Below are 27,859 nucleotides of genomic sequence, written 5' to 3' on the forward strand. Positions count from 1 at the left end.
AGGCAGCTTCATGTGCTCATGAGAAAGATGCTTGAGGCGGGGCTGGCAAGCTCAGCTGGACAGAACCTGGGGGTAATAATGGTGTAGCCATGAGCTCAGGCCCTACACCCATCCCTGCCATGCTGTGCCCTGGGAGCAGCCACAGTTCTGTGGCAGAGCGCACGCTTTGCATGGGGAAGAGACCAGTCCCCAGCAGGACCTCAGACAGCAGAGAAGACAACACAGAGCAAGCGATTCGAGTCTGGCTTGGCTGTAGCAGCAGTTTCACCTCTCGCGTTCCTTCCTCGAGAGCAGCAAAGTCTTACGATCTCTCGCTGGATGTGTTGCCAAGTCCAGACCAAAGAGCAGTCTGAGAATCAGGCAAGAGGGAAGGAGTCCTCAGCTTCTTGCCAGTTGGCCACCAGCGGCCCCAGCGCAACACCAGGAGTCCTTCCTGGGGACAGTCTCCTGCTCCCCCCATCATGGCGGACTCTCCTTTTACTTAGCGTTTCTGTCAAGCCCGCTAATTTGGCCCACAGTTTTTCCAAAATGCCAAATTTTCAGAGCCGAAGCCAGCCTTTACAACATTGCAAGACATCTTTCCCTGAAGTTTCACAGTGCTAAGCAGGATACCAGGAGAGCAACCAACACCCACCACCGGTTGGTGATAACAGCAGCAACTCCCTTGCTAGGAACATCAGGCAGCATTGCCACCACCTTCCCAGAAACTTCTAGGGGCGCTTCCACACGGCACCGATATTTTTCCCCGAGCCGGTTGGTGACCACCAACGTGGCCTCCTGCAAGCAGCAGTCCGAGGTGTAGCTGACCGACTCTGCCAGCCCGTCGGCTTGGTGGGGGACCACGACGCCTCCCCCCGCCTGCACTGAGCTAACCCCGGCTTCGTCCCAGATTCGCAAAGTGGCCGTCCAGTGGCGGGTGTGGCAGCGGGGCTGAGAAGGGCCGCAGGAACCATCTGCCCGAGAGAGGTTGCAGAACGGCAAGGAGAGGTTGTGGACCTGAGGGGAAGCAGCAACGAGGACGTGTTAACGCATTCTCAAAGTAGAAAGGGGGGCGCAGAGAGCCGCACACACCCAACGCCAAATACGAAACCAGAAGTCATCTCACACCTTTTATCAAAAGAGTTGTTTTTTATATGCCGATTTTCTCTACCTTTTAAGGAGAATCAACCCGACTTACAATCCCCTTCACTTCCTCTCCCCATAGCAGACCCCTTGTGAGGTAGGTGGGGCTGAGAGAGTGTGACTAGGCCAAGGTCACCCAACTTGCTTCATGTGGAGGAGTAGGGATACCAACCCGGTTCACCAGATTAGGCCCGACTAAAAATACAGAAAAGCATACAAGCTTTCGAGCTCTCAAGAACTCTTCGTCAGGCTGGTGTTTAAGGAGAAAATAACTCAGGCCATGTTGTTAAGACAAAGGCCTATTATGCATGGGTACTTGGACTCATGTTCGCTCCCTGTCTGACTCGGATATTCCTTGGAATTATGCACGTGTTTTCCTTCCATGAGAAATGAGATCGCTGCCAGCCCTAACAATGTCCAGCTCTTCCCATTCCTCTCCGGCTTTTCCCTCTAACGTGAGCTCAGCGGCTCAAATCTCCGTGCAGATGGGAAAGCAGGGGAAACAGCCAATCACAAAGCAGCGTGTAAAGAGGCAGGGATTCAAGTGCTTCCTGCTACCTCGGAGCTCTTTTTGAGCAAAAATAAAGGCTTTTTAAAAACGAGGCTTGGATTTCTCTCTCCCCCCCGTTTCAGATTGCTCCGTTTTTTGTTTTTCGTTCTTAAAATGCTTTTTATGCGGCAGTTGGGGTTTTTGGGGGGTGATTATCTTTCATAGCGACAAGGGGCCAATTACAGAGCGCCATTTAAAGGGGCAGGACTTGATTTGAGCCTGGGAGGCTGCCGGTGCATAAATTCCCAACAGGAAAGTGTAAGTCCAGCAAGCAACGAACCTCAGGTAAAACGCCCATGCAGAAATGACCTTTGTCTTGTGAGCATACCTGCTCAGCATCCCACAAAGGGTGCTTACAAGAGATAGCCCTAATATGGTGGCCTGAGACATCTCATTTTCTTCCCAGGATCTTTCTTTTTCAAACATCCAGCTGGAAGAAGAGTTTTGGAGAACTCGGAAGGCTGCACACTGTCAGAGGCAGAGAGAGCTGGGCTTGGGAACAGGATCTTGAGCTCATGGGCTGACCAGGCTCGGAGGAGACAGCCCACAAATGACCCTTTAATGTCAGTAAAGAGCCATCCCACAATCTCTCCAAGCGGTGCCTTCCTCTAACAGCCCCTCCCCCAGGTTCCTCTACCCCAAGACTTACTGGCGAGGGGGGCATCACGAGCAAGTGGATATGGGCAAATGCAGGCTCCTCTGCCGGGTGCAAAGAACTGGCTTGTAGGGTTATGGTGACCACGGATCCTGGAGCAGCAGCGCCAGGTATGTGAAGAGTGATCTGCCCTGCTGCGGTCTCATTAAGGCCTAACTGTAGCCTGTGGAGAAAGAAAAGGAAATGAAAGATGGCAGTAGTGACGGCCAGTGACAATTCACACATTATATAGTGTGGCTTGTTGTGAAGAGGGGAGGGGCCATGGCTCAGTGGTGGAGCATCTGCTTGGCATGCAGAAGGTCCCAGGTTCAATCCCCGGCATCTCCAGTTAAAGGGACTAGGCAAGCAGGTGATGTGAAAGTCCTCCGCCTGAGACCCTGGAGAGCCGCTGCCGGTCTGAGCAGACAATACTGACTTTGATGGACCGAGGGTCTGGTTCAGTAGAAGGCAGCTTCGTGAGTTCAATGTGTTCGACACAAGAAACTAGCCGCTCCCCCGACAGGTTTGCTCCCTGGAATTACCTGGAGCTGGAGATGTTTACTGGGAGCCGGGGAACGCTGCTCGCTTTCAGATCGTACTGCTTGAGCGGACCCGGGTTCGTCAACTTCCAGGCGATGGAAACCGGCTTCCCTGGGAACACAGGAGTGTCTCTGCTCAGCTAGAACAAACCAGGGTGTAGGTTATAGAACTTCGGCTGGAGCCAGAGTTCTCATAGCGGAGCTCCCTAGACAAGAGAGGACGGGGGGGTGGGGACTTGGCTGTTGGTACACAAGTGCTACAGCTCGCCTCGATACCCTGAAGGGGTGCGTGTGCAGACGTACGACATGGAGAGAGGAGCTGAGACTTTCTCCGATGCCCGGAGAACAGACATGGTATAGTAATGCCGGGTAAAAGAAAAAGAATGCATCTCAGAAATGCTAAGATGGAGGAACAGCAAGAGAGAACATTAGAAGAATCAACCACAATCAAAATGAGACTTTTTTTTAAAAAAGGGGGGAGTCGGGTTAGTTCAGGTCACTAAGCCCCACTGGAAAGAGGGGAATGCACATTTAATGGTTTTATGAAAGGGAAAGCACGGGCAGAGGAGATCTTGGCTCTACACGATGTACTTTCAATTCACACATACACCCTTACCTAGTCTAGGGATCTGGTAGCGAGCCGGTTCTGGCACGAATGCACCACTGCTACCTATAATTTGGCATGGAGGCTGCTCTGTGTGCAACGGGGAATCATGTTTTATTTCCCTGGCAGCCCCCCATTGACCGCCCCACCAAAGGTTTATGTGAGCAAGCAGACAGAGTTTGATTCGAACTGACCTGGAGTCAAGCCCAACAGAGTCAAACCCTGAAAATTCCATGTAGGGCTGAAACCCAACAACACAAGGGGAAGGGGAAAGAGGAGGAGGAGGAGAAGAGTTGGTTTTTTATATGCCGACGTTCTCTACCACTTAAGGGAGAATCAAACTGGCTTACAATCACCTTCCCCTCCCCACAACAGACCTTGTGAGGTAGGTGGGATTGAGAGAGCTCTAAGAGAGCTGTGACTGGCCCAAGGTCACCCAGCTGGCTTCGTGTGGAGGAGCGGGGAAACAAATCCAGTTCACCAGATTAGCCTCGCAGCTCATGTGGAGGAGTGGGGAATCAAACACGGTTGTCCAGATTAAAATCCACCGCTCCAAACCACCACTCTTAACCACTACACCATACCGGCTCTCCCCCTGAACGTCCCTTCCTCTGAATCCAGCAGCCCAGAGGCACACCCCACCATTTTGTTACCCCGCCCCCCCTTACCTCCAGCAGGGATCCCGCAACAGTGGCCACCTGAGGAGCCGCTCTCTCCACCTTCCGCCCCTCGCCGTCCACGCCCCGCAGTATTACTGAGAAGCTGCCGTTGACCAACAGGGACGGAGGCAGCTCGGCCACGAACAAATCGGTCTTGTTGGGGTCTCTCTGCAAACGCAGCTCTCCGAGGCTGCCCGTCTTCCCCGCCAGGTTCACGGCCTGCAGCTCAACCGAGCCGGAATCCGGGCGGCTCAAGCCCGTCGCCGTAACAACCAAGAATGCAGGAACCCCTGTTTGAGATGGAAGTCGAGAGCTCGTCAGGTCCGGTTCCACTCCCCGAGATACCAAATGTGTGTGTTCTAGGGGTGGTGGTGATTATATGGAGGAAATGGCATTGCGTTTGGAAACTGGCCGCAAAGGCCATTTCTGTATCCCTTTGAGGCAGCTCCGGTCCTCCATAATACTCAAATACTACAACATGGATCTGGATGCAATTTAAAAACAACAACGACGAATAAAGCACTGCCCGCACAACGGCCCCAACACAACCACACAAACCAACGGCTGAAAAGATCCCACACATACCTTCTATGGGGCTACTCTCCATTTTTAAAAGCCCAGGGTGTCGTCCATCCACTTGGACTGCAAAGTAATGCAGGAAGTCAAGGGTGCTCTGACCTGCAAGCAAGCGAGGAGAGATCCGTAACTCTGAATGGAGAGGTGCCTTCCATTTCCAACTGTGGGCCAGGTGGTTCAAAAGGGTAGATCACTCTATCCCCTAGAAGTCATTGGCCCTGGAGGACTGAGCTTCACGTGGAATCCCTTCTATTGCAGACGCCATCATAGGTCTAGGGTTGCCAATCTCCAGGTGGGGCCTGGCATTCTCCCAGAATTAGAACTGATCTCCAGACAACAGAGATTGGTGTGTAACACCCCCACCCCGCCCAGAAGAAATGGCAGCTTCGGAGGGTGGATTCTGTGGCATCATGTCCCTCCCCTCCCCCATCTCCACCCTTAAATCTCCAGAAATTTCCAAATCCAGAATTGTTAGATTTGAGTCCAGTAGCCCCTTAGAAACCCACAAGATTCTTGGCATATAAACTTTAGAGTCAGAGCTCCCTTCGTCAGATACAGAGTTGGAAAACCTACATAGATAGGATCCAGGAACCGAAGAAGAAGAAAAGTTGGTTTTTATATGCTGATTTTCTCTAACTGGTATTACAATTTCCAACTGGCTTACAATTTCCTTCCCTTCCTCTCCCCACAACAGATACCTTGTGAGGTAGGTGAGGCTGAGAGAGCTTGAAGAGAATGGTGGCTAGCCCAAGGTCATCCAGCAAGCTTCATGTGTAGGAGTGGGGAAACCAACTTGGTTCTCCAGATTAGAGTCCGCCGCCCATGTGGACAAGTGGGAAATCAAACCCGGTTCTCCAGATTAGAGTGCACCACTCTTAACCACTACACCACGCTGGCTCTCCCAAGTTCAAGCACAAAAAAATAGCCCAACAATGGGTCCAATGAGAATTCAACTCACAGGTGATCGGTGGAAGAGCCTTCAAAATTTACCATGTGGAAAACAAGGGGGTTAAGTGGTTTGAGCTAAGGTCGCCAGTAACCGAGAGAAATGAATGGCCTGTCCCTTCAGTACATGCTTAACGTACGGAGTAGAAAAGAGTCCAGCAGCGCCTTAAAGACTAACATAATTTCAATCGGGGTGTGAGCTTTCAAGAGCCATAGCTCACTTGTTCAGAATGTATGGAAATAGATAACTGAAGCTTTTCGCGGCACTGAGGCAAATAACTCACCCGGCACTTAAAGTGCCGTTAAGCCTCTATCAAAGGGGTGGGCCATTTCTCTTCCAGGCTGCTGGCGACCCCAGTTGGAGAGGAGACCCTCAGTTTTAACATTTTGCTCACCCTGGATGTGTACAGAGTAGTTGCCTTTGGAATGAAGCCTCAAAGTCCACTCTCCGGCACGGACAGGGGAAGAAAGCAGCACCCTGTAGATGCCTCCAATGGACTGGATCTCAGCTAAGGGACCACGATCCGATGCAGAATTCTGGGTTGAACCTGCCAGGAAAGGTCGAACAAGGTTTAACTATTAGGCTAAATATACAAGGACCCGGCCACAGCTGACAACTGTCTGTTTTTTTAGTGACTGCCATGTCCCAGCCGGGTCCCGGGGACACCAATGACTCCTCTGATGAAGAATCAGCCGGCAGCCTTGACTACTGTCCACAGCCAGTGGCGGAGGTGGTATGGGAAGAAGCAGCCCCTGTGGGACCAGACCCAAAACCCCAGCCGGGAACCAGCACAGCTCTGAGCCGGCTGCAGGAAGCCGGCCGCCTGTCTGCTCACACCCCTTGCCGCCAGAGCCTCAAGAACAGCGGAGGAGGCGAACACGTCAGGCCCTACAGGACAGGAGGCGAAGTGCCCAACTAGCAGCTCAGCGCCGACAGTGGGGATGAGTGTTTGCAGGAGCAAGTCTGAGGCGGCTGGCAGGTGCACGGTGTCACAGGTTGCCTGAGCGGCGTCCTGTTTATAAGCAGCTGGAAAGGGTGTAGCTGTGTGGAAGCAACATGCCTCTCTAGTCCTGACCTTGCGGCGCCTGCAGAGAACTGTTTGCCTTGTCTGTAACTCAGCTTGAACCCTTGAACATGATTTCCAGAGTACCTTTGGACTTGCCCCAGTGAGGTTTGAAACTGTGCGGTGTGGGTTTGCTGGGGGCCCCCGACAGTGAGGGATTCTTAGCCCAGCAAGCCTGCTTCTCATCTTCTTGCTGAGGAAACGATTCCAAGTAGTTCTTGCATTCCTTGGAACAGAGTTTGACAACCGCCACTTCCCTACTAAATAGGCTTGGGCAAAGGTCTGAAACGTGCTTTAGTGTGCACGTGGCATGTATCTTATTTCACTTCATTTAGACTCCTGCCTTTCTCTCCAGTGGGAACCCAAAGCAGCTTGCATCCTTCTCCTTTCCTCCATGTTATCCTCACAATAACCTTGTGAGGTAGGCGAGGCCAAGAGCACGTGACCGGCCCAAGGTCTCCCAGCAAGCTTCCACTGTACTCAAAGCAAAGTGTACTCTTCTTATCTGTCCTACAGGTTGTTGTAATGGGGCTTAAAAAGATCCTCCACATTCCCCGAAGAACCAAGGTTGCCAACCTCCAGGTGGGTTTAAAAGAAAAACACAAGCATTGATGGCTACTTAACACATCAACATGCACTTTATCTATATTTGCAATATTTAAAGTTTTTTCCAGTTACATAAACTGAATTCCATCCATAAAACAAAACACAATTAAGTCTCGAAGCTGTTATAATGAACTGCACCGGGTGAATTCGTCCCGTTGTGTGCAGATTAGGAGCGTCACTTGCAGGCTGAAAAGCCGCACGCTGATTCAAGATCCTTAAGGCAAAACAAGTAGCAAGCCAATTCTTGGATGATTGTGTAGTTTCATGTATATTTCCTAACCTGCACACATCGGGACGAATTCACCCGGTGCAGTTCATTATAACAGCTTCGAGACTTAATTGTGTTTTGTTTTATGGATGGAATTCAGTTTATGTAACTGGAAAAACTGTAAATACTGCAAATAGATAAAGTGTATGTTGATATTGGTTCTTGTAGGTTATCCGGGCTGTGTGACCATGGTCTTGGTATTTCTTTCCTGACGTTTCGCCAGCAGCTGTGGTAGGCATCTTCAGAGGAGTAACACTGAAGGACAGTGTCTCTCAGTGTCAAGTGTGTAAGAAGAGTAATATATATATTACTGTAATATATATAATATATATATAATATATTATATTATAATATATAATATATATTAATATGTAATATATATATAATATGTAATATATATATTACATATATGTGTAGGAAGAGTAATATATATTATATATATATTACTCTTCCTACACACTTGACACTGAGAGACACTGTCCTTCAGTGTTACTCCTCTGAAGATGCCTGCCACAGCTGCTGGCGAAACGTTAGGAAAGAAAATACCAAGAAAATACCAAGACCACGGTTACACAGCCCGGATAACCTACAAGAACCAATGAACTCTGACCATGAAAGCCTTCGACAATATTTTGTATGTTGATATGTTAAGTAGCCATCAGTGCTTGTGTTTTTCTTTTAAACTCTGTTAATTAAGCACGAGGTAATTTTTGAATCCTATAACCTCCAGGTGGAGATCTCCCTGAATTAAAGCTGATCTCCCAACAACAGAGATAACTTCTTTGGAGAAAATGGCTGCTCTGGAGGCCGTACTGTATGGCATTATACCCCAGTTGGGTCCCTCCTTCCCCAAGCTCCACTTCCAAATCTCCAGGAATTCCCCAACCCAGAGTTAACAACCCTACAAAGAACTGACTGACCTTCCCCCCTTGCTTCTTATGAAAGAACTCAATATATTATTCACATATATTTTACAATTTGGGCCTAGAGGCTGTAGCTGCAACTACTCCAGCAGCCATCAGACAAAATCTACTCCCTAGTCCTTCCAGACTCCACCGTTTGGCTTTTCATCGAGTGGCAGGACATGACTTCTGGCTATCCCCGGAAGTGATGTCATGCGTGTGATGCCAAAACCTCCCCATGTCCCCACCCACCCCAAACTCCCACCAGGCAAACAGCCAAAATATTGGCTCTTTATTAGCTACATGTGTGTGTTAAGTGCCGTCAAGTCGCTTCCGACTCATGGTGACCCTATGAATGAAAGTCCTCCAAAATGTCCTATCTTTAACAGCCTTGCTCAGATCTTGCAAACTGAAGGCTGTGGCTTCCTTTATTGAGTCAATCCATCTCTTGTTGGGTCTTCCTCTTTTCCTGCTGCCCTCAACTTTTCCTAGCATGACACTTTTCCAGTGACTCTTGTCGTCTCATGACGTGACCAAAATACAACAGCCTGAGTTTAGTCATTTTAGCTTTTAGGGTCAGTTCAGGCTTGATATGATCTATAACCCACTGATTTGTTTTTTTAGCAGTCCACGGAACCCGTAGCTACATACTCATTTTATATACTCTTTAACACCCAAAGTAATAAAATATCGGGGGAAACTCTAGGACCGATGCATGTGCGGAAGCTGACAGGAGTGATGAACGGAATTAAACCTGTAGGATCCTGGATGGCGAAGGCCCAAACGGCACCTTGGATAGTCATCACCACTTTGTTGACCAGGCTGTCGATCCAAAAAGGGAGAACTTCCTGTTTTGTTGCTTGCCTTCTCATCCTCTTGGGAGAGCCCCCCAGGCTGAAGCTGGCTCCTTTCTGGTGGTAGAAGAGGGTCACCTGGAAAGAGACCCCCCCCCCAAAAAAAATCAAGATGAATCAGTGCATTAATTAGAATATTTACATTTTAAAATAAATACACAAGGAGACTTGCAATACTAAAATAATATTACAATATTTGGGAAGGGACCATGGCCCTGCGTTGCATGCCGAAGTTGCTAGATTCAATCCCTGGTGTCTCAAGTTAAAAGGATCAAGTAGCAGGCAACACAAAAGATCTCTAACCTGAGCCCCTATACAGTCGTTGCCAGTCACACTAGACAATAGGATTGCCAGGCCTATGCCTGGCAACTGGTGGGAGCTTGGGGGTGGGGAAATGGGGAGCTGTTGGCATCGCATGCATGACATCACTTCCGGGGAAAGACAGAAGTCATGTCACTCAATGAATCGGCAAACTCCATGGTAAAATCGCAGTTTTTGATGGCACTTAACACACACAAGCCATTTAGGGCCTTACAAGATAAACACCAGACCTTTGAGTCAGGCCCAGAAGCATACCGGCAGCCAATGTCACAGGTACAAGACGGGAATAACGTCTTCACTGCAGCCAGCCCTCTGAGCAACCTGGCCACCATGTTCTGAATTGTAGGATTTGCTGTGAGTTGCAGCACACCCATAAAGTAGCACTTTATAATGTGTTTGGTGTATTTTATAGGACATTTCAAATTCAGAGTTATTCCTTTCTCCCCTCCCTCTTTACCGAAGATATGCTGGATTCGCCAATTATTTCAGTCACCCGTCGGATGTTCTCGTTGTTTGTAAATATGATCTGGCCACCCGAGCTGTGAGCTAGGTTTATGTAGAGGTTGAATCGGTCCGGGGCAAGCGTTTCCCGTTTCACCCGGGTCCTGGAGGGATCTTCTGTGATTAGGAAGGTCACCTGAGGTGAGGAGGAAAAGGGGGGAAAGACGGTTATGTCCTCCTTTCAGAGTTTGTTCTCTAAAAGTAAAGTGTTAAAAAGTTTTGCACTGGGTCGCTACAAAGACAAAGCTTCTGCATCCATTAAAAACCAGCGTAGTATAGTGGTTAAGAACGGCGGACTCTAATCTGGTGAACCGGGTTTGTTTCCCCAATCCTCCACATGCAGCCTTGAAATAGTCACAGTTCTCTCTGAACCCTCTCAGCCCCACCTATCTCACAAGGTGCCTGTTGTGTTTGTGGGGGGGGGGGGAAGGGAGGTGATTGTAAGCCGCTTTGAGACTCCTTTTGGTAGAGAAAAGCGGGATATAAACAATCAACTCTTCTTCAGACAGATTTCAGAAACTCAAGTCCCATCAAAAACAAACTCTTCAACCAACCTTGCATTTTTGCTCCTGGATCAGGGCTTCCACGCTGTTCTTGAGGTGAGCATCTTTAGCTGATGCATCTGTAAAGACGAAGATCTCAGAGTACGGAGGTGAGTTCTGGAGGGCAAGCTGGAAACAAGGACCACAAATACCAGTCAGACTCACCATGGGCTTTGACCATAATAGCAGCCCAAGGAACAGGCAAAAGAAGCTCGCTTGTGGGTGTTTTGAGGGGGGGGGCTGAGAGCCTCCTCCATTTTCCAGGTTGAAACGGGTCTCATACACTAACATCACCCCAGTTTCCCATCCCATAATTTCAACAAAGGCTACTGGTTTTTCAACATACTGATAAACAAAGACCACAAGGCTAATGGCAGGAACTGGTAATTCCTCGTGGCGAGGAGGTTACAATTGACAGAAGGAGATGAATAAAGCCTGTAACTGATTTTTTTTCTTTTTTGCAGTGGTCTAATACATTTGTCAAATTAAGACTGGGCTGATATGAATATTTGGATAATGGGAGTTTTTAAAGAGGTACTGTTTCTCTGTGATCTTAGGCCTTTTTCTAGCTCTTCTACATATGCTGAGGAAGTGTTTCTTAAAGATTGTCACACTTTTTTTAACAGCAAAAATATTATTGACGGACACATAATGACAACTTTAATCGAACTCATCTGTTATATGTCATCAACGATTCCATACAGGAGTTCCTGACTGCCCTCCAGCCCACCACTGGCCTTGTAGGCCGTGGATTTATGTTTGGTGCCATCTGTATTTAGCTGTATTAATTATTTAAATTGAGACAGAAGTGGGATTGGTTTTACTATATTTATGTTGTTTATTATATATGATTTTATTGTATATTATCGATGTTGTTAGCCACCCTGAGCCCGGCCTTGGCTGGGGATTGAGAGTGGGTTATAAACTGAATGAATGAATGAATGAAGGGCTTGAAGGGTACTTGAATGAAGTACTTGAAGGGCTGTCATACAGAGGATGGTGCTGAGTTGTTTTCTGTTGCCCCAGGAGGTCGGACCAAAACCAACAGGCTGAAATTAAATCAAAAGAGTTTCCGTCTAGACATTAGGAAGAATATTCTAACAGTTAGAGCAGTTCCTCAGTGGAAGAGGCTTCCTCAGGAGGTGGTGAGCTCTCCTTCCCTGGAGGTTTTTAAGAAGAGGTTAGATGGCCATCTGTCAGCAATGCTGATTCTGTGACCTTAGGCAGATGACGAGAGGGAGGGCATTTTGGGCATCTTCTGGTCACTGGGGTGTGTGGGGGGGGGGAGGTAGTTGTAAATTTCCTGCATTGTGCAGGGGGTTGGACTAGATGACCCTTTTGGTCCCTTCCAACTCTATGATTCTATGAATGAATGAATGAAGATAAAGTGAAGTATCAATATTTTTACCTACAATCCTCTGTAGCACACAGAGGCTATGCAATTGTTTCCTAGACACTCAATGATGCTGAGAGACGTTTGCAAGTAAAGTTTCAAGAGACAAATCCCTCTCTATGATCATAGTGCTAAGACCTATAAATTATATGGGAATCCGGGGGAGGGAGGGCTCCACACTGGTCCTACCTCAAGTGCGGACAGGCACATTTCCGGCTCATCCTTGCCACCCAGCGGGTGGATAGTGTCGAGGAATTCCCAGAACTTTCGGGGGTCGCTGGTCTTCAGCATAGGGCCAAAATCTGGAAGAAACAAGAGGGAGACAAGTGTTCAGAACCAATCCACCCATACACGTGCCCATCACTCACTAAGCTGTAGCTGAATGCCCTGACTCAGACTGAATCACTTCACATAAGAACATAAGAAAGGCCCTGCTGGATCAGACCAAGGTCCGTCAAGTCCAGCAGTCTGTTCACACAGTGGCCAACCAGGTACCTCTAGGAAGCCCACAACACAAGACGACTGCAGCAGCACCATCCTGCCTGGGCTCCACAGCCCCCAATGCAATAGGTGTGCTCCTCTGATCCTGGAGAGAATAGGTATGCATCATGACTAATATCCATTTTGACTAGGAGCCATGGCTAGCTCTCATGTCCACTCCCCTCTTAAAGCCTTAAGAACATAAGAAAGGCCCTGCTGGATCAGGCCAAGGCCCATCAAGTCCAGCAGTCTGTCCACACAGTGGCCAACCAGGTGCCTCTAGGAAGCCCCCAAACAAAACGACTGCAGCAGCACCATCCTGCCTGGGTTCCATAGCACCTAATAGAATAGGCATGCTCCTCTAATCCTGGAGAGAATAGGTATACATCATGACTAGTATCCATTTTGACTAGGAGCCATGGCTAGCTCTCTCCATGAACATGTCCACTCCCCTCTTAAAGCCTTAAGAACACAAGAAAGGCCCTGCTGGATCAGACCAAGGCCCATCAAGTCCAGCAGTCTGTCCACACAGTGGCCAACCAGGGGCCTCTAGGAAGCCCACAAACAAGACAACTGCAGCAACATTGTCCTGCCCGTGTTCCACAGCACCTAATACGATAGGTGTGCTCCTCTGATCCTGGAGAGAATAGGTATGCAGCATGACTAGTATCCATTCAGCTGCTGTCAAAAACACGCACTCTGGAAATCGATCTGGAAATCGATTCGCACAATGCTGCAGCCATCGTGATGAGCAGGTCAAGAACATGGAACACAACCAGGAAACCCACAGAGGCTTGGGGAAGGGGGTCACTTCCTTTTCCTTTGCATCGCCTCCCCGCACTATTTCCTCTTTCCTCCTGGTAGGCCCCCGTATCTTCTCTCCCTTTTCTGTTTCCTTCGCTCTTTCCCACTCACCAACCAACCGTTCTCTTATCTGCCACTCCAGTCTTGAGCTTTTTTCACTTACTTCATTTATACCCCCCCCCCGCCGTTCTCCCCAAAGGGGACCCCAAAGTGGCTTTACGTCATTCTCCACTCCTCCATTTTGTCCTCACAGGAATCCTGTCAGGGAGGTGAGGCTGAGAGAGTGAAAGCGGCACAAGTAGGGTTGCCAACCTCCAGGTACTAGCTGGAGATCTCCTGCTATTACAACTGATCTCCAGCCGATAGCAATCAGTTCACCTGGAGAAAATGGCTGCCTCGGCCATTGGACTCTATGGCATTGAAGTCCCTCCCCTCCCCCAAACCCCGCCTTCCTCAGGCTCCACCCCAAAAACCTTTTGCCGGTGGCAAAGAGGGACCTGGCAACCCTAGGCGCAAGGTGCAACAGTCCCATCTCAACACAAAAACTGGCTGTTCTGCTTCCTACTTGGGGTTGCTGTCCTCTAGGTAGGCCCTGGAGCCCTCTCCAAATCACAACTGATCTCCAGACTATAGATATCAGATCCTCCGGAGAAAATGGTAGGTTTGGAGGGGAGACTCTATGGCATCCTATGCCTGCTGAGGTCCCTCCCCTCCACAAACTTCACCCTCCCCAGGCTCCACCCTCAAATCTCCAGGAATTTCCCTGGAGTTGGCAACCCGATTCCTACTCCCAGCTGCTCTGTTCCTCATGACCAAGCCCTTTGACAGCGCCCAAGATTCATCTGCTGCTTTTCCTTAAACAGGGTTTCCACCTGTCACCCTGGAAATTCATATCCAAGCCCTGCTGGAAGTCATGTCCTTCGATCTGAACCTGCTTGGTTTAAGAGGTAACTATTAAGCTACGCTTACAGCCAGGGCTGCAAGCAGAGAGAATTTTCCGTCCCTCCTGATTGTGGGTGCAATACAATTTCTGATGAGCTTGAGCAATTGTGAGATAAGGAGGAGGATTGTTGCCATTGCGCCAGATAAAATCCATAGAATAGAATAATAGAATCATAGAGGTGGAAGGAGCCATACAGAGGCCATCTAGTCCAACCCCCTGCTTAATGCAGGATCAGCCTAGAGCCGTGTTGGCGAACCTATGGCACGCGTGCCAAGTCCGGCACGTCGAGCCCTCTCTGTGGGCACGTGCGGGGGCGGCGGGGGCTTTGAAGGGAGCGCGGAGCCGTTCAAAGCCCCCCCCCTTCCCTGGACTCCCCGCCGCCTGTCTTTGAAGGGCTTTGAAGCCCTTCAAAGCCGCCGCCCCCCCTTCCCTGGACTCCCTGCCCCCCCCTTGCCGAGCTGGGAGGAAACCTCAGTATTCAGGTTAAATTGCCGTGTTGGCACTTTGCGATAAATAAGTGGGTTTTGGGTTGCAGTTTGGGCACTTGGTCTCTAAAAGGTTCGCCATCACTGGCCTAGAGCATCCCTGACAAGTGTTTGTCCAGCCTCTGCTTAAAGACTGCCAGTGACAGGGAGCTTACCACCTCCCTAAACAGCTGATTCCACTGTCAAACTCTTACTGTAAAGTTTTTTTTCCTAATATCCAGCCGGTACCGCAATTATCCATCTTTGCAAGTCCTCTCCTCTGCTGCCAACAGGAACAGCTCCCTGCCCTTCTCTAAGTGGCAGCCCTTCAAATACTTAAAGAGAGCAATCATGTCCCCCCTCAGCCTCATCTTCTCCAGGCTAAACATTCCCAACTCCCTCAGCCTTTCCTTGTAGGGCTTAGTCTCCAGGCCCCCGATCATCCTCATCGCTCTCCTCTGCACCGGCTCGATTCTGTCCACATCCTTTTTTGGAGGCCTCCAGAGCTCCATAGAGACACATTTACACACTGAAATCTTCCGCCCACTCCACTGTCATCTCACCAGGGTCATTGAACGGCACCAAGAGATAGAAATCCGGCTCCTGAAGGGTGCCCCGGCGTGAGTCAATGATCTTCCGTGCCTGGGATTTGGCCGCATTGATCTCTTCCCCCATGCTGCCTGTGGTGTCCACAACGAAGCTCAAACCTGTGGCCGGACTGATATCTAGTAACCTGAGAACAGAAAGAGAAACTGCGGGTGAGCCTTTATCCAAACGTCTCTTGGACAGAGGAGGAAAAAAGACACACTCAGAGGGTTAAATTTAAAATTTCTTTTCTGCTAGAACATCTTTTATGGATAGCCGTTTCACTTGCCGTCATCACCCCTCTGACAATTTCAGGACTTTGTGTTGATCACGCATGCCGTTTCCAACCGCCAGAGGTCGCCTCGCTCTCCCCCTGCGTTTCCCCGCATTTTGTCTGCGTTTTCAAATTCGAGATAAACCAGGACTCTGAAAACGCGAGCAAAACGCGGGGAAAGGCAGGCGGAGAGCGAGGCGACCTCTGACAGTCAGAAACTGCATACATAATCTACACAAAGACCCAAATTCGTTGGAGGGGTGACGGCAAGTGAAACAGCCGTGCATAAAAGACCAAAGAGCCAATTTCATTTTATTGTGAGTTGGAAAGCAAGTCTCAGATCACTAGGTCAGGGTTCCTGTCAGACAGCAGTGTAACCTATACTCAAAGAAATTCCTGTCCAACCTGCATGCTAGTTATGCAAGTGCCAAAACCCAGGCCTGAAGCATACTCTGCAATTGGGGAATATCAGGTTGAGATCCAGCCTGCAAGCCGTCCCCAAACTCCATCCCGTATATGGGTGTGGAGAAAGTTTTTGGAACCAGAGTAACTCAAGTCCTAAGGCATGACTTCCACAAAAACTTCCAGATCAGGAACGGCCTTTGGCTTGGTTTCTGCCGTTCTCTGCCACACAGTCGCCTCATCTCTCTCTGAGTCTTGCCCCAGTCCCTGAGCGGCTCCCACCCCCCCACACACATATTATTAATATGACAGAAGCCAGGTCTGATGTACATTCAGTGCTACTTAAATCTTGTACAACTTGTCACCTCTCTGTCTTGTCTGCAAGCCCTCCCATTGCCTGAGCTGCTGCAGCCACGGGATGTTCATCAACATTCCGCCTGCTCATGGGGAAAAAAACAGTGTCAGCAATAGAATATTGGCCATCCGTTTCTCTAAGGAATCGGTTTAGCTGAGATTTTTTTGAAAAGGATTCACATGTGATCTAGGTTGCATGCTGCTATCAGGAAGGCAATAGTGTTGGGAAGGGGTAGAAACTGAATGTTGATGCAGAGAGTGAACATAGAGGAAGCTGAAAAGAGGACGGCAAAGCAGTCGGTGGGGCCAGAACAGCAGTTTGGGAAGGCAGATGACAAGTCAGTGGTTGAAGAAAGCAATGGGAAAGGCAAGATGGAAAATTCACACAGCCCTTGAGAACAGGGAAAGTGTGTGTGTGTGTGTGTGTGTGTGTGTGTGTGTGTGTGTGTGTGTGTGTGAGCGAGCAAACTTTTATGTTGGCTTTCTGCCAGAATATGGTGGCTATCTGCTCTTGGCAGGAAGGGAATGGACGCTAGGGGGGCTCAACAGTGAAGAGAGGCCAAAACGAAAGGTAGAAGGAAGAATAAATTATCAGTCTGACCTAATTAATCTACTTGTTGGCTGTAGCTTTTGACTTTAATCCAGCACAGAAGAACAGTTGGTTTTTATACCCCGCTTTTCTCTAAAGTGTCTCAAAGTGGCTTAGTTCACCTCTCTCTCTCTCTCCTGTTGACCTGCTCACTTTTGGGAATTGCAGTAAGTAACCTTATTGGGCAGCTTTTTTCCTTATTTTGCAGTCATTACAGAAAAATGTGTGCAGAGAGGAGGGAGGCTTCTGCCTCCTCGGACATGCCCCAAAGATCAGATGAGCAGCCCCTGTACTTGGGGCCATCAGCAACTGAAGAAGAAGAAGAAGAAGAGTTGGTTTTTATATGCTGACTTTCTCTGCCAATCAAGGAAGAATCGAACCGGCTTACAATCGCCTTCCTTTTCCCCCCCCCACAACAGACACCCTGTGAGGTAGGTGAGGCTGAGAGAGTTTGGAGAGAACTGTGACTAGCCCAAGGTCGCCCACCAACCTGGTTCTCCAGATTAGAGTCTGCCGCTCTTAACCATATGCTACACACAGAGAATCCTGATAGTATCCAAGATGCAACGGGACTTGGAATGGTACAGGACACACTAAGATCATGCTATTAACTTGGAGTGGGGAAGGATTCTGAGTGTGACCCATGTACAGGAGGGGAACGAGGAGAAGGAGAAGGACTACAGTGCTGAACCCAGTGTAACAGAACGACCCAATTACCTCATTAACTGCTTGTTCCCAATTTCTCGCCACAGAGTCTCCAGGAAGTGGGTCGAAGCCTCCTGGGCCAGCGCGGCGGCTTCGCTGTGCAGGTAGTGGTGGGGCGAGAAGAACACGGAGGAGCTATCCTTGTTGATGCCACCATAAGGATCTCTGTGGCGGCTGTCGTCAAACTTCCCACCGTGACTGCACTTCCCTGCGGGACAGGGAGATATTACACAGGAGGAAAATGGACTCCCAACCCCCAATACCCTAAAAAAAAAGACCAATATTTACACATTCCATCCATTTCTGAGTAAGCTCTAAATTTACCTTGAAGGGAAAAAATAAAAAAATCTAAACGAAAGGACAACCGCATTGAAGCAGCCAGGACAAAATAAGGGGCATTAACTATGAATTTGGGGAGGGGGAAGAGATTGGCCACTGTTAGGGTTGCCAGCTCCAGGTTGGGGAATACCTGGAGATTCTGGGGGTGGAGCCTAGGAAGGGTGGGGTTTGGGGAGGGGAGAGACTTCAATGGTGTAAAATGCTTAGGGTTTCCAACTTCCAGGTATTAGCTGCAGATCTCCCGCTATTACAGCTGATCTCCAGCTGATAGAGATCAGTTCCCCTGGAGAAAATGGCCACTTTGGCCATTGGACTCTATGGCACTGAAGTCCCTCCCCTCCCCAAACCCTGCCCTCCCCAGGCTCCGCCCCAAAAACCTCCCGCCGGTGGCAGAGAGGGACCTGGCAACCCTAACAATGCTATAGAGTCCACCTTCCAAAGCAGCCATTTTCTCCAGGTGAACTGATCTTGGTCGCCTGGAGACTGGTTGTAATAGCAGGAGATCTCCAGCTACCACCTGGAGGTTGGCAACCCTATGGTACAACCCCCCAGGGGGGTTTAACTCTTCAGAATGCAGGTAGCATATGGCATGGCTGAATGCCCCCCTCCATGTAAAAAAAAAATGCCTGTATAAGGAGAGCTAGCATATCAGGGAGAAGGGCTCCTTGATGAGCTAGTTCCCTACATGAAGGATTTTTAAAAGGCAATATTCAAAGCAATAACCCCCACCCCTGCTTTTTGATGTGGTTAGTACAGAACCAAGAAGGCTGTACCACATACTTAGACCAGCTCAAGGCTTATGGATAAAGTTAAATGAGGGGCTTTTAAGCTCAGATGCTTGAACACTGTATGATATAAGGTCTCTAATGCAATGATCTATTGCTAGGTGCTTCTTTTATTCCGCTGGCTCTTCTTCCAGCATGAGAGTTAACGCTGACGGACAGATACTCAAGCTGTTACAGCAAACTGCTGCAGAAACAGAGTTTCTACAGTATAGCATTAGGCCTTACAGAACAAAACAGAAATCTGCTGAGCAGAGAGAATCGCACTAAAGATCCGTTCCGTCATTTCATTATCCATGGTAGGGCAGGACAAAGCTCTCCACTTCTGCGGGATTAAGCAGAATTCCTCACAAAGGATCAGGCAGCCAATCAACCAGACTATGAGAGGCTCCATAAAAAAACTGAACTCCATCCTGCTCACTGATAACCAGAAAGGAGGAATGCAAAGTCTGCAAGAGCCAGCATGGTGTAGTGGTTAAGAGAGGTGGTTTGGAGCGGTGGAGTCTGATCTGGAGAGCCGGGTTTGATTCCCCACTCCTCCACATGAGTGGCAGAGGCTGCTCTGGTGAACTGGGTTGGTTTCCCCACTCCTACACACGAAGCCAGCGGGGTGACCTTGGGATAGTCACTCTCAGCCTCACCTACCTCGCAGGGTGCCTGTTGTGGGAGGGGGAAGGAAAGGTGATTGTGAGCCGGTTTGATTCTCCCTTAAGTGGCAGAGAAAGTCGGCATATAAAAACCAACTCTTCTTCTTCAGTCTGGTGTAGTAGTAATAACTCTCATCAGACCAGGATGTGGGAGACCAGAGTTTGGGGGAAAGGGGAGAGACTTGAGGTTTGCTATTTTACTTGAAAATGTTATTATTGTGAGATGCCTTGAACCAAAGGAAAGGATGTTTTAATAAACAAAATAACCCATGAAGCTCACTGGGGGGAGGTTTATCACACTTTGTATTCCCAGCGATGTATTAAGAGTTTGAAAATGTTATAAAAAACATCGCTTTAAAAGGGTTTTTGGATACCACAGCTTATAAATGGTTGGAAGACGTCTTCGCAGCTAAAGGGGCCAAACAAAGTGCGAACAGTATTTTTTATAACGTTTTCAGACTCTTAATACATCGCTGGGAATACATAGAAAGTGCGAACAGTATTTTTTATAACATATTCAAACTCTTAATACATTGCTGGGAATACCAGTGCGGTAACCCTCTGGGTGACCTTGGGCTAGGCAGTCACTCTCTCAGCCTCGCCTATCCCGCAGGGCTGGTGTGAGAAAATAACGGGGGAGAGGAAAGAGTCACCGCTCTGAATTTCTTAAGAGGTAAAGCGGGATAAAAATGATGGATAGAGAACATTTTTGAGGCCCAGTCAGAAAGCAAGTTTCTCAAGATGTACTTAAACACCAAACAATTGAGCCCTTTGAAGAAGAATATTCTACATAGAATAGATAGGTTCAGAGCAGGGTTGCCAACTGTGGGTTGGGAAATTCCTGGAGATTCTGGGGATGGAGACTGGAGAGAGTGGGGTTTGAGGAGGGGAGGGACGTAATTGGGATATAATGGCATAGACTCCACCCTCCAAAGCAGCCATTTCCTCCAGGGCAACTAATCTCCGCCGTCTGGAGATGAACTGTCATTCCGGGAGATCTCCTGGCCCCACCTGGAGGTTGGCAACCCTACTTCAGAGGACTCTTGCCCTCAGACTCATTTCTTTGAAAAGTGGGTTCCAGAGGAGAAAGGCACTCTGCATATGCCCAGAAGCAAAAAAAGACATTGGCTTCCATAAGAAACAAAGCACCAGACTGTTTGCTCTGGGAACCCCGTTTATAGATAAGCAGTTATGGTGAAGACAGAGAAAATCTCGATGGTGCAAAATGTGGTTCGAGGGGGAAGTGCTTCTCTACACTGTGGTAAAACCCTCTGTTACCTTCTTGGTTTTTAAGATGAAGGGACACACCGGCAACACAAATAGGAAGAACAAACGTATTTAATGACACGATCTCTGTCTCAAAACTAGAGTCATACCCATCTTGCCCTGGCATTAAAAGCATACCTTTTGGTTTTTCCGGCTTGGTGCCATAGTAACCTGTGGTCAAAAGCCCTTTAGCAGCAAGGCTTTCTAAGAGGTTCCCTTCACACGTCCAGAAAGAACAGCTGCTGCAAGTATGGATGTCAGCTGCAGGTATAGGAGAGACACAATAAGTACGGTAAATGGACACGCCAAGGGCCCAGCAGACCTGGATTTGGTTATAAGATCTGAGCAACACACACAACCCCAGCACAGGCTTTACTTTCCCTTCCGCCTTTTACCCATTGAACTGCTGAGCTCTCGGGGCCACCTCTGCTCCTGGCAACGGGTTCTCAAGGGAAACACCTCTTGTGGTGTAGTGGTTAAGAGCGGTGGTTAAGCGAAATGGAAAGGGGCAGAAATCCCAGGGAAAAAAGACTGGATCTTGAAAATGTTTGAACTGGTGGAAATGGCAAAACTTACAGCCATTTTAAATCAAAAAGACAATGCACGATTTATGGGGGAATGGGAGGCTTGGATGAAATATTGTGAATATGAATTAGGACTGGGGGAAATGGAAGACTACCTTTTAATCTGATCTAAACGATACTATTAATATCAAGAACTACAATTAATTATACTAATAGAATATGTTATATGAAATTTAACTGAGATATAAGAAGATCAGACCAATCATGATGGGTTAGAATACTTTATTAAGAGGTGGACGGAGGTGATGGGGAAGTCGAAAAATTTTCCGCTATATGGTAGTTTATAACGTATATAAGAAATTACAACAACCTCTAGTTAGGATTTAGAATTACATGTTACCATTATTGTTGTTTGTTAATATGGGAAATTTGTATTACAAAATCCAATAAAATAAATAATAAAAAAAAAAGAGCGGTGGTTAGGAGTGGTGGACTCTGATCTGGAGAACCTGTTTTGATTCCTCACTCCTCTACATGAGCGGCAGAGGCTAATCTGGTGAGATGAACTGGATTTGTTTCCCCACTCCTACACACGAAGCCAGCTGGGTGACCTTGGGCTAGTCACAACTCTCTCAGCCCCACATACCTCACAGGGTGTCTGTTGTGGGGAGGGGGAGGGAAGGTGATTGTAAGCCGGTTTGATTCTTCCTTAAGTGGTAGAGAAAGTCGGCGTATAAAAACCAACTTCTTCTTGGTTAAGGTCTTTTCTGTATTCCACAAGAAAGTGATCCCAGTTACAGAGAGATCACTCAAGGGTTGTTGACAGTCACACAGCAACACTAGTGCAGCTTAATTTCTGTAATGAGTGGTAGCAGGTCTCATGCATCTGGCTATAACTTTCTTTGCCTTGGAAGCTTTACTTCCAGAGCCTGCAATGTAATGAAAGAATTTGCCTCAGGGCCATCCCGGCTATATAGGTGAACTCAGCAGCTGCTGAGGACATCAGGGTTTAGAGCCCTCGAATTTGACAGGAGCCAATCACTTTTCTCTTAACTAACAATTATATAATATTGTCAAAGGCTTTCACGGTCAGAGTTCATCGGTTCTTGTAGGTTATCCGGGCTGCGTGACCGTGGTCACACAGGCATCTTCAGAGGAGTAACCCTGAAGTAACAGAGGTTACTCCTCCGAAGATGCCTGCCCCAGCTGCTGGCGAAACATCAGGAAAGAAAATACCAAGACCACGGTCACACAGCCCGGATAACCTACAAGAACCGAATTATATAACAATACGTTATATTTTATAAGCAAAAAATGAAAAGTAAAAACAATCTGCATTGTTTAATCTGAAAGCCAAGTAAAAGCCCTTTTAGCCTGCATTGCCAATGAGTAAAAGCTACTTTATACACACTTTGGGATTTCATACATTCTCATTTTCCTTGCTTGCATATTCTTGTTGCTTGGGGGAGGGGCGGGTTCTCTTCTGCATGTTTTGCTCCCTCTAGTGGTGAACACAATATTACATCTCATTATGTCCGGCATAAAAAACCTGCAGTTTAAATCTGCAGGGAGATATGCCAGACATAAAGCGATTTAATATTGAATCGACAACTAGAGGAAGCAAATCACACACAGAACGGAACCACCATCACCCCGAAGCAACAGGAACGCACAAGCGAGGAAAATAAGAATGCGGAAAAGCCCTTCGCCTCTAACTTAGGGGCATCCATTTGGATATTCCCAAGACAAAATTAAACCCTGAACTCCTGTTTTGGGGTATAATTCAAAATGTTGGTCTTAACCTATAAAGATCTCGACAATTCTGAAAGACCATCTTCTGTTATACGAACCTACTTACTCTCAAAGCTCCCCCAGGGGTTATACCGTGTGCAGTCAGGGTCTTTTCCATGGTGAATCCACAGAAGGACCACTGTCTTCATTCCTCTTCCTTTTAAATTTTTGTATTTTTTTACATCAGATAACTAATTTTAGTTTTCTAATCCAGCTATCTGTCATAAGATGCCCTGAGGGCCTGAAAGCAGAGAGACGTGGTAGAAATGACTGGGGGGAAAACGGCCAGTCTGTTACCTTCTGCAATTGACTTGATTTCCCGGCCTGGTTTGAGCAGGTGCGGGTGGATATGCCGGTGCCCAAGTTCTACCCAGTTGCTGTGGCTATAAAAATCCTGGCCAAAGATAATCAGAGGGGTGAGAATGGAAGAAGTTTCATTAACAGAACAAAGCAAATCAATAACGGCACAGATCACTGCTCTGTATCCCCACTACCATGTCATCTGCTAAAATAAATCAGATTAAGGGTAAATAAAGAGAGAGAGAGATAATATAAAGGTTAACAGATGGTGAAATAAAGCAGTAGAAGCGGCATAGCCGGCACTAGAGCCGCTAGCATTATTTAAGTCGATGCGGTGGGAATTCAGAATTCAATCCTTGACGGGTGTAAAGCCTCTTTATTATGCAAATAGGGTTTCCCATGCTCAGAGGCACCGGATGCCTTTCGCTCATTGCTTAGTAACCGTAAATCAGCAAATATACAGAAGATGAAGGTTTCCCAGGCAGAAGCGGACTGGCGAGCCTCAGCCCCTCTCTCACAGTAGAAAACATGGGGGTGGGGGGAGGGATAAGCTGAGCAAGGAGAAAGGTGCTTGTAGGAGAACCAGACTCCCATTCTCTCATTTCCTCTCTTCCCATGGGACTGTCCATAGAGTGTATTGTGGGGTTTAAAACCTCTAAAGCCACGCCTGAATTCCACTGTTCTTCCGAGGGGCCTGGGGTGGCGTACACGGGGTGCCCCCACCCTCCATTTTTCACTCATTAGGCAGGCTTCTGAGCGAGACTGACTGGCCCAACGTTACCCAGAGAACTGCTTGCCTGAATACGGATCTGAGTTCAGTCCTCCAGATCGCAGTCCAATGCTCGGCCCAATACATCACGCTCTACGGCAGTTTCCCCCTGCCACGATTCCAGACCTATTAGTTTGTTTAGAAAAATTAAATTTACACTCGAGACTTCAATGGCTAGCCGTGCTAGTCTGTCCATAGCAATAGAAAAGAGCAAGAGTCCAGTAGCACCTTAAAGACTAACAAAATTTCTGGCAGGGTAGGAGCTTTCGTGAGACTCACGAAAGCTCCTACCCGGCCAGAAATTTTGTCCGTGAGACTCACGAAAGCTCATTCCCTACCAGAAATGTTGTTAGTCTTTAAGGTGCTACTGGACTCTTGCTCTTTTCACAAAAGCTCATTCCCTGCCAGAAATGTTGTTGGTCTATAAGGTGCTGCTGGGCTCTTGCTCTTTTCTACCGCTCGAGACCTGCTCGAGTACATTAACAAAAGACATGGGGACCAACTTATACATCCTCCAGCTCAAAGCCACTCACCTTGCCCTACTTAGGGCTCCCTGAGAGCCAGCATGGTGTAGTGGTTAGAGAGTCAGGCTAGGATCTGGGAGACCCGGGTTCAAATCCCGACTCTGCCATGGAAATTCACTGGGTGTCTTTAGGCCAGTCACACACACTCAGACTAACCTACCTCACAGGGTTGTCGTGAGGATGAAATGGAGGAAAGGAGAACAACTTAAGCCGCTTTAGGTCCCCATTGGGGAGAAAGGCGGTGCATAAATGAAATAAATAATAACAACAACAACGATAATATTGATAACATCAGCAATAATAATAATTTGATCAGTACCTGTAACGTATGTAGCAGTTGCCCCAACTTTTCCCGGGCAATGCCATACTGCTCTGAGCGCACGGCTTGCAAGACCTCCTTGCGCGCTTGCAACAGCCAGGCATTGGCAGAGTGGATGAGCTCTGAATCGAAGTGAAGCACAGGGTCATCCCGAGTGGTGTTCAGGAAGTCCATGGCGGCATTGGCGTTGGCCACCTGGGCAAGGGCCCCACGAAAACGCTTGGCTGATAACTTAGGGCCAAAGAAAGCTGCAAAGATATCATCAGCCAGGAGGGTCCTGTCCTAGGTGAGAGAGGGGAGGGGGGATCAGGTAAGGAAAGTACAGCATCCTTAGCTATAGTCGTGGCTATAAACAACAGACTAGCCCGATTTTGACAGATCTCGGAAGCTAAGCAGGGTCGGCCCTGGTTAGTAATTGGATGGGAGACCTCCAAGGAAGTCCGGGATTGCTTTGCAGAGGCAGACATTGGCAAACGATCTCTGTTCATCTCTTGCCTTCAAAACCCTCCCGGGCTGCCATAACTTGGTTGTGACTTGACGGCGTTTTCCACCATAAACAACAAGACTTGGAAGCATTGCCTGTTGCAATATTTACAGTGCTGTCCTAAGCTGAATCATCCCCTTCTAAGTCCACTGAAGGCAATGAACTGAGGAAGTATACCTCTGCTTAGGATGAAATTGTTACTCCAACAGAAGAGGAAACCGAGAAAAGATCTGTCCCTGGCCTATTCTGGTTCACTGAGCCTTGTAGCAGTTCTTGGCCACTTTGGCAATTGGACTCTATGGCTTTGAAGCCCCTCCCCTCTCCCAACCCCGCCCTCCAAATCTCCAGGTATTTCCCCACCCGGAGCTGGCAACCCTAGGTAAGGGAGAACTGCTTGACCCAAGGGATATGCTTCTACCTAGGACAGGTATAGGGTTGCCAACTTCCAGTTGTTGTCCCAGCAATACAATGGATCTCCAGACTACAGAGATCAGATCCCCTGGAGAAAATGGCAGGTTTAGAGTATGGACTCTATGGCTTCATATCCTGGCTGAGCTCACACACACACACACACACAACCCCACCTTCCTCAGAGTTCACCCCTCCATCTCCACAAATTTCCCAACCTAGAGTTGGCATCCCGGGTCACACTTTTCCAAAATAGCCACAGTTTATTGTTCCACCACATGTTCCACCCCTCGTATCTTCAGCCATCAATCACTACTTCTCGAGATCTTAGAGTGAGATCTCGGAAGCTAAGCAGGGTCAGCCCTGGTTAGTATTTGGATGGGAGACCACCAAGGAATACCAGGGTGGCTATGCACAGGAAGGCACTGGCAAACCACCTCTGCTAGGGCGAAAACGCACGGTCGCTTTAGCCTCCTTTATTCCGTTTCAGCCAGGATTTAGCCAGGATCGAACGCACGTTCGGCAAAAACGCATGCGTTCGATCCTGGCTGAAACAGGGAATAAACGAGGCTAAAGCGACCATGCATTTTCGCCCCTAGTCTCTTGCCTTGAAAACCCCATAAGGGGTCGCCGTTAAGTCAACTGCAACTTGACTGCACTTGAAACACACACAAAGTGCTACAGAAATGCCAAGTACTAAGCAACAACTGCTGAATCTCCTCTTTTTTTAAAAAACATCCATTAAAGCTAAAGGAGAGCCTTTCCTCTTTAGAAACTGCAGGATCCCGTACTCTGTCACAGTTTGGGAAACCCGGACTCATTTCCTCTCACCTCGAAGTCCTCCTCTCGGATGCGCTTCCCTTCGGGATGAGGCATCTCCGTGAAAAGGCGCAAGGTGACGCTGAGAACGGCCTCTTCGGTCATGTCTTGGTGGGTGACGGAGCCCCAGGCGAAAGCCATGGCGCGAGACCAGAAGTTGGGGAAGAACCCGTGGACTCCTTGCGGCGGCAGGCACAACGGCGTCAGCGTCCACAAGAGGCCCCAGAAGCTGCCCAGGGTATGGTCCATATCGGATGCATTTATCTGCAGAGAGAGAAAGAAAGCGGGAATTGGAACGGGCAGCCGCTCACCGTTCCGCGCTGCTCTAGCACAGGCCTCCGACAAAGACGAGCAGGCACCGTTCCAAGTTCCTCCGGCACAGGTCTACCTTATCTGCACCCAGCAGGCACTCCGAGCATGCAAGCACAGAAAGAACAGTATGGCCAGTGGTGTATTCCTGCATCGACCTCATTCACGCTAATGCCCATCACAGCAGTGGGGCGGGCGGGGAGAATAGATTCATTGGGATTCACGAGGAACACGGAGAACCATCCTCGCAACAATCTTGGACGGGAACCCACACACGGCCCTTTTCATCCTAGATTATCTGTGAAGCGACATATGAGAAGGAATCCGGTGACAGAACACGTTGTACTTAGGGGTATGTGCATTCGGCTAAAGCCAAACCAGAAAAGGGGCAGCAATTTAAGGGAGCTGAAAAGCTGATCCTGAATAATGCCAATTTATCCTGAATAATGGACATTATTTGGCACTGCTGCTTTAAAAAACAACTGGGGAGTAATCCCCTCTCCCCCTCCCTTTCCCCCACTTACCTGCTGGCTGGGTCTATGACGCTTCCGCCTCCACCTTCAGTTAAGGTTGCCAACCTCCAGGTAGTGGCTGGAGATCTCCTGCTATTACAGTGATCTCCAGCCGATAGAGATCAGTTCCCCTGGAGAAAATGGCTGCTTTGGCAATTGGACTCTATGGCATTGAAGTCCCTCCCCTCCCCAAACCCCACCCTCCTCAGGCTCCGCCCCAAACCTTCCGCCAGTGGTGAAGAGGGACCTGGCAACCCTACCTTCAGTTCTGCGCCGCCACCTCCAAGCCAACGTGGACTTTGGAGGCGACAGCGCAGACCCAGCCAGCAGGTAAGTGAGGGGAGAGGGAGGGAGAAGGCTGGAATTTCTTGGGTTTAATAAACCTG

General features: G+C 48.5%; 1 protein-coding gene across 1 annotated transcript; it reads right to left on the bottom strand.

Moving 5' to 3' along the window:
- Positions 1–591: 591 nt before the first annotated feature.
- On the bottom strand, positions 592–26,901 carry VWA7 (von Willebrand factor A domain containing 7). The gene is made up of 16 exons (XM_056845103.1): positions 26,665–26,901; positions 24,942–25,223; positions 23,327–23,423; positions 20,853–20,975; positions 17,693–17,888; positions 15,335–15,504; positions 12,270–12,382; positions 10,700–10,816; positions 10,102–10,281; positions 9,224–9,401; positions 6,025–6,177; positions 4,694–4,786; positions 4,118–4,398; positions 2,849–2,985; positions 2,322–2,490; positions 592–996 (listed from the first exon to the last, which is right to left on the bottom strand). Exons 1-16 carry the CDS (start codon positions 26,899–26,901, stop codon positions 592–594), a joined length of 2,931 nt encoding a protein of 976 aa, XP_056701081.1.
- Between the last annotated feature and the right edge of the window lie 958 nt (positions 26,902–27,859).

This window comes from Euleptes europaea, chromosome 1 (assembly GCF_029931775.1).
Source record: "Euleptes europaea isolate rEulEur1 chromosome 1, rEulEur1.hap1, whole genome shotgun sequence".
Classification (NCBI taxonomy): domain Eukaryota; kingdom Metazoa; phylum Chordata; class Lepidosauria; order Squamata; family Sphaerodactylidae; genus Euleptes; species Euleptes europaea.